Source organism: Cajanus cajan, chromosome 2, assembly GCF_000230855.2.
Source record: "Cajanus cajan strain Asha chromosome 2, NIPB_CcT2T_4, whole genome shotgun sequence".
NCBI classification, from domain to species: Eukaryota; Viridiplantae; Streptophyta; class Magnoliopsida; order Fabales; family Fabaceae; genus Cajanus; species Cajanus cajan.
In genome coordinates this window covers 2,829,253-2,836,630 of record NC_138518.1, presented here as the reverse complement: position 1 = coordinate 2,836,630, position 7,378 = coordinate 2,829,253, and the positions used below count along the sequence as shown (strand labels likewise).

The 7,378-nt window shown below is 30.6% G+C and overlaps 1 protein-coding gene across 2 annotated transcripts; it reads right to left on the bottom strand.

Moving 5' to 3' along the window:
* Window positions 1–3,656: 3,656 nt before the first annotated feature.
* LOC109788448 (senescence-associated carboxylesterase 101) lies at window positions 3,657–7,378 on the bottom strand. Of its 2 annotated transcripts, none has more exons than XM_083067802.1 (4): window positions 7,196–7,378; window positions 6,755–7,097; window positions 5,136–5,678; window positions 3,657–4,976 (listed from the first exon to the last, which is right to left on the bottom strand). In XM_083067802.1, the coding sequence occupies exons 1-4, from the start codon at window positions 7,207–7,209 to the stop codon at window positions 3,786–3,788; spliced, it is 2,091 nt and encodes a 696-aa protein (XP_082923928.1). In that variant the 5' UTR covers window positions 7,210–7,378; the 3' UTR covers window positions 3,657–3,785. The 2 variants fall into 2 exon arrangements, with proteins under 2 accessions (XP_082923928.1, XP_082923929.1); XM_083067803.1 differs by having other exon boundaries at window positions 3,657–4,979; window positions 7,196–7,376.

The window sequence follows — 7,378 nt, the reverse complement described above, 5'->3', positions numbered from 1 at the left end:
AGGATTTATATCCTGTTTAGCTATGACCAAGCAGGCGCGATTGGGGTAATTTCGGTAGGATTGGGATGTCACTTATACTGCTCTGCTGTTAGGGAGATCTCCTAGGTGAATGCGTGACGACACATTAGATGATTGATATTCATTGATATCTGTCATGAGTTGCATTTTATTGCATGATTACTATTATGATGAAGTGTATAGTGTTTGACTTCAGGATTGATAGTTGGATGATTGAGTAGTATAGATTATTGTTCTATACTTGTATGGTTGTTTATTAAACTCTAGCTTAACCTTTTGTTTCCATGTGGATGAACTACGATGATCATATATTGTATGAGAGCAAATCAGGGCTAGCTTGGAGTTGAGGTGACCGCTGCGGGACGTGGAGTTTTATCCTCGTATTAGAGTTACCATTTTGGGTAACTGTTTTGTCTGTACTTGATCGACACTAGGGTGATATTATTTTTGGGATGACTGTACATATATGGGGTTATGTTTTGTTCATAGAAACTTAGTTATTATTATTTATATATATACATGTATGTATAAGTTATTCAATTTTAATATCTTTTCTTAGTTGACTAGTTTATTAGTGTGATTCTACTAAGTATAGGGACCACGACAAGTCGTTACAATAGAATAATGTTAATATTTTCTGTAAGTATTGCATCGACTAAAATAATTTTTTAAAACAAATTAATTAAATATTGTTTAAGATCAATAATGTCTCAACAAAAATTAAATGGATTAGTTGAATATCTATCAAAAAATAAATGATAAAAAAATTTGATTATAATAATTTAATAAACAATTTTACATCTCTAAAAGATTGAAAGATAAACTTTAAGTAAAAAATATTTTTATTAGAATATTTTTTATTTTTTATTATCAAAATATATTATTATTAATTTTTAAAAGACCGCATTTTAATATTTATTTTAGGCCTAAAAATATGTTGAGTCAACCATGTGAAAAAACAACAAATAATAACATTAATGTTGGAGAAAAATTAATTAAATATAAATTAATTGTGTGTGAAAATTAATTTTTCATATTTTTAATTAAAAGATATAAATTTAAATATAAATTAATGCAATATTAATCAAATGAAACATTAATTAATTATTAGATGATATATAAATAAAAAAATAGTAACATTGTTTTAATTACATGCTTGCAATTTATTAATCATTTTAATGGAGAATTGTTGCATGGAGAATATATGAAAAAATTATGCACTTAATTGTCATCATTTAAGAAAAAAAACATTGTTGGAAAAGTTTATGGATTGGTTACCAATTTATTAGTCATTGAATACTTATTTTAACAATACTAAAAATGTTGGTTGCAATTAATGGTGCTACTAATTAATTATAATTAGTATGATAATAATTAATTGTAATCAATTCTTTTAGTATCATTGATTATAAAATTCATAACAAATCAAATAAAAATAATAAAAAATATATAGTTAACATTAAAAACTATTAATAATGTTGTCATTAATCGACGTCATTAAATTTATTAAAGACTAATAATTTAGTCTTATAACTAATATGAAATGTTTGAATTCTAAAAGGCAAATAAATTTTAGAAAATAATTGGGTATGGTGCGGTGTAGTTTTGAGTAAAATTTTTTCAAGAAAATTATTCTATCTTTAATAATATATATATATATATATATATATATAGACAAATCGATGAGTAATTAATTTTTATATGTAAAGATTTATTAAATTATATACTCTCTTAAGTAGGGATGACAATGGGAGGATGTGGGTATGGATTTCTTTATACTAGTTCTCGTATCCTATATCAATTCATGTCTCCATATTCGGCTGAATGAAATTTGTGCCATCATCACATAGTCGTTAGATATTGAGTATACTTGTACCCGTTCCATACCCGTCTAAAAATTAAATAAATATTCTTTTTTTTTTGCAAAAAAAAAAAAAAGAAAAAGAATTTTAATACAAAATAGTAATTACAAAATTACATTAATTAAACTTTATTTGACATAAATTAAAAATAGAGTAAGAAATTACATAAATTTTAAGAAAATTCTAAAAAAATTAACTAAATATTTATAAATTTAAAGCAAGTACAATTACGAGATGGATATGTATATATCTATCCCCGTCCTTATATTCGATTTAATGAATTATATATTATGCATACCCATATCCAGACCCAATTAAATCGAGTATTCTCCATTAAAGTCTAGATGGTGCATGCATTATCCACATATATGAGTTTACTTATCATCCCTACTATCAAGTTCTAAATATAAGCAACAAAAAAATAATTTACTCTAACTAAAAAAGTTAATTAATAACATTTAATAGTAATTGAACTAGTCTTATTTTAAAAAATAATCTAATTTCCTAAATTGCCCTTTCTTGAAACTTGATATTAGGAATAATACGGAACATTGAAAATACATTGTCAACTAAATGAAAGAGAATTTTGAAGATGGTAGCATTAAATAGATTAAATTTATTTGTCATTTATTTGAGACTAACAAATATTAATTTTTTGTTGTTTATATTAAGAATCGAAGAGTATCTTGTTAAAAAGAGAGGTAAGTTACCTATCTATGAGCAAATTTCTAACAATGATGATAAATAATTGATGAGCTAGAGCCACTTACATGAGATCTATTGTAAGGGCATTATTTGAGATTTGTTGGGTTTCTACACAAATAAGTTTTCACATTGGTAAAATATCGTTCATTTTGGACCTAAACCATGGTGTTTTAGTTTTGGTTATCTTCTAAAAGACCTTTTATCAATGAAGACTTTTTTGTATATATAAACTCATGTCCATCCTTTTACATTTTTTGAACTCATGTGTATATAAGTAACAAATAATTGATGAGTTATGTCCACTTACATGAGATCTATTATGCACCAAGGTTTCCACACACACACACATATCTCCATATTGGCAAGATATTGTCTACTTTGGGCTTAAATCTTCTTGATTTTGTTTTTGGTCTTCTTTCAAAAGGCCTTTCACCAATGGAGACTTTTTTGGATATATAAACTATGTTTATCCTCTTGTTCAAACAATATGAGACTTTGATTGTATCCTAACAAGCTAATGTGTTTTGAGAAACTTATGCTTTATGTAAATGTGTAAAGGAATGTTGTCTTTCCCCTCTCTATGGTTGAGATCTTGATAGGAAGAATGTAAACTTAATAGAATCAAATGTATAAAAGTATCCTTGCTTCGTTATCTATTAAAAATTCCTGATGTTTTTCGTGCCTTCTTACTTGGAATATATGCCCATGAACTATTTTATATCTATCTTTGTTTTCAAAGAGTATAGTTGCTCTTTGTGGCTCAATTGCCAAGTGTAATACCCTCTACTATGCTCATATTTATAATAAACTACAGAAATTTTAAATAAAAACTCCAATGATAAGATATAAAGAGTTCATAAAATGCCTCCTTAGATAGAGGGTCACTTTTATTTTATAACACTAAATCAAACTTTAAGTTAAACTTTTTATAAAAGATAACATGAATAAATAATAATTAAAAAATTTGAGAAGCATCAAAGGTCATGTTCTAAAAGAACTAAAAAAAGGTTTCTACTAAACATAAATGAGTTCTAACATTAATATTTAAAATTAATATTTAAAAGGACAACATAAACATAAATCATAAATTTTGAATCCCTTAATGTCACATCCTATATCAAAACATAAATAATAAAACATCCAAATACACCGGTAATTAATTTATAATGAAATCAAAATTTATCGCACAACTGAAAAACATCATACATAAGGATGAAAATCATACGCTCCCAAAGCATACCGCTCACGATTCCTAGCATCATTCATGAAACTTGCAAGTGTTGAATCATATGATCTTCCCTTAATTGCCTTATACTCTTTCCACCAATGCATATAACTGCTTTCCTGCAAGAAAATTTCTGGCGACACCTCATAGTTCTCCAGCAACTCATACACATACTTCTCAAATTTAACCAATTTCTGCATTGTCTCTTCGTTCTCTTCGGTACCCTTTAATTCCTTGCACAAAAGGAGTGCTTCTTCAACATGAGCCCAAAAGCAAGAATCAGTTGTTAAAATAGATTCCACGTTTTGCTTTCTTCCTTTGGAACCAAATGATCCTTGGCGAGAAAGAATAGCCTGGTCAACACGTGATCCAAATCCCTTTATATTATTTCCTTCCATAACTGACCCTTTGCGCGGGGAATGGATACACTCATCAACCAGTGCCTCAAAGTAAGAATTACTTACATTCTCTTCATTTTCTTCTACTACGTTCAACTCTTTACTTGAAAGACGAATCTGGTCATCAACTACACAAAAGAAAGAATGATACTTTGAAATATCTTCGTAGTTCTCATCATCGCTTAATAAATAGTCCTCCATCTCTTCGTAAACCATCGTCTGTTGGCGGGAAAGGATCATGTTGTTTATCAGTGTGCCAAAGTCTAGTGTTAACATAGCTTCCACATACCTTGTTCTGGCTCTTGTCATCTCATTCCAAAACCACTCCTCCAATAGAACAAAATGCTTAGGCCTATTCTTAGTCATATAGTCTTTACCCCCATTACTATAGTATTCAGCAATAACAAGGGGTTCCACCATTCTCCTGTAGCTAGTACCAGCATAGAGCCAGCTTTTACGAAAACCTGCACTTCCTTTCTGAGGCATAATTTTTGCTTCTTCAACCATACTTTTCCAGTAATAAGTTAGATTTTTGATGAACTTCACAACATCATGGTCCAATATTGAAACATTCCTCTTGTAGCTGTCATAGTATCCTATTCCTCGATTTTTTCCGCCCTTCTTGTACCATTCAAGTTGGACCATGTCCCTCTTTATTAAATTCAATTTCTTGGAAGGACTGAACATCACCTTCTTCTGATAAATGAATTTTTGTTCTAGTTTTATCATCTTTCCTTCCAGAGTAATGATATCAATGTTTTGTTGTGGCTGCTGTGTGTCAAGTCAATTTTAGAAACCAAGTTAGGAAAACATTTCTTTTATGACTATCAAATACTAGTCTAATTGTACATTAGGAGTCTAAGTAGGGCTCAATTAAATAGAATTAGAAAATTCTAATTGTTCAAGAAATAGAAGATATTCACCTACCTGCATGTGTGGTGTCAATCCTAGTGTCCCCAACTGTAAACTGATACTACTTGCAAGTACTGAATTTGATTCTGGACGAGTCATGTTTCCAGCCACAGTAATAAAGTCATTGGAAATTGTTTTATGATTGAGATTTTTCACTATATTTCCGTAATTAGCAGATTTAAATCCTTGATTCTGATCACGGGTTGAGTCCATTGCAATGAGAAGTTCCAAAACATTGTCAGGATTCTCAAAACATACAGAATTTATATCGGAACAGAAGAGAAATGTTCCAAAGGGCATGTAAGTATGATTTGCAATGAAGAGCCTTGGAAGTGGGTCTTTGACCGACACAACATGTAGAAAGCAAGAATTCCAAATAGGACTACGTGATATAGCTTGTTGCAAATTCTTGTCACCAATAAGGGGTGAACCAAAGGTGATGCAAAGTGGGCGATTCTTTCCTAACCAAACGCTATCTAATAGTGATATAGTGAAGAGAGAAGCAACTGATCCTCCAAGACCATGTCCAGTAACTATCAATCGACTTGAACTATTAATCTGCATTATGATTGGATAAAATCATACAGAAGATCTATACTATTTTCAAGACAATATTAGGGGGAAAAATGTATAAGGTTAACAGAAAATTATCCCTTCAATTTTATCCCTTAAACCCTGATGTTCGCAGGTACTAATCCAGTAATCCTTATCTAAAACTCTCGTTGTAAAGAATTCCTTTGCAGGAAAAACAAGCCGTTAAATAAAATAAGTGAAGAGAAGAAGCAAAGAAAGTTCAAGTGCCATGTAATGAGTGAAAATAGAGAAGAAAACCAAGCAGAGATTATGCAGCAGGGGGTGGAAAGTGGTGAGGCACATGATCAGCATGAGGTGAAAAAATAGGAGGACGTGTGAAATTCACTAATTCAAGGCTAACGTGGATTCGAATATTGATAGTAGTATAAATTGGTGGTTAGAGGAAAGAGAAAGGGGCGGTAATTGATTCGATTTTCTCTCTCTGGACTTGGTTGCTTTTGGAAAACAGTCCCACTGTCATTTCCATTTTTTATTATTGCTATTTGTTCTTTTCTGTACTGAATGCGAAGATGGGAAAAGAAATAGCCTCAGGCATGAATTGCCATTTTCATATAACATCATAGTTTTCTATTACTATATTCTTCTTTACACATAACATGCCAGTGCTTTAAAATATACAAATAAATGTTTGTTTTAAATCACTTCTAAATTCACCCACTAAACTACTTTCCATATGTGAGGCTTTGGAAAATCACCATCGACACACTTCAACTACTTGTATATAAACTAAATGAACGATTTTGAAGTATAAATAAGACTATAAGTTAAAATTACATAGAGCAAATGAATAATAAACCCAAAAATTTTCTTTTCGAGGAGAAATTTTAAAGCTAAGCATTGTAATATTTTGATGATCATGATCATGACTACTCTGCAAAGTCAAGCAGCTTAATTAAAAATTGTACTAATAAGCTTGAATCAGTCCACACACCATCAACACTAGATTAATTAGCATGGATATACAAAATTATTGCAGGTCAAGGATCATAAGATGCTTAGAAGTTACAATAATGATGAAAAAGGGAAAGGGGGTGATATACCTCATAACATTTCAATTGATCAAGCCTCTGATGGTTTTTATGGAAGAGTGAAAGTGCAGTTCTGTTAATGGAGAAAATTTGATTGATTTCGGTACACAAGAAGTCAAAGTGAAGGAATTTCTCCGAAGATGGAACCAAATCCCCTGAAAGTTTTGAAGAGTCAAACGTGGCCTCAAATGCTATAATATTCAAATCTGAATGCGATTCTTTATAAAGTTTCCATGACAATCCCTCTCCCTTGTATGAAATGATGTCTTCGTGATCACTCGAGATAACATCCCATGATTTGCGAAGAAGAATAGAGCTTGTCACCAAAGTTGCAAGCTCGATTCCACTGCTAAATCTGCAACCACAAGCACACATGAGAATCAATCAACAAATCATGTTATTTTCTTCTGAATTTTCAGGTAAAGAGTCAAACCCAACAAGGATCACTTGTACATTTCAGATCTCATAGTGCTTCGTAAACTAGAAGGATCGGTAACTGGATGTAGAAGCTTGTGATGCAGCGAGTTCTTGACAATTGAAGGTGATGGGTATAGAGAAAAATTACTATATGTGGGTTTATGAATAATAATGAGCAAAAAGATTGAATGGTTGACGCCAATGACAATAATTAAGTCA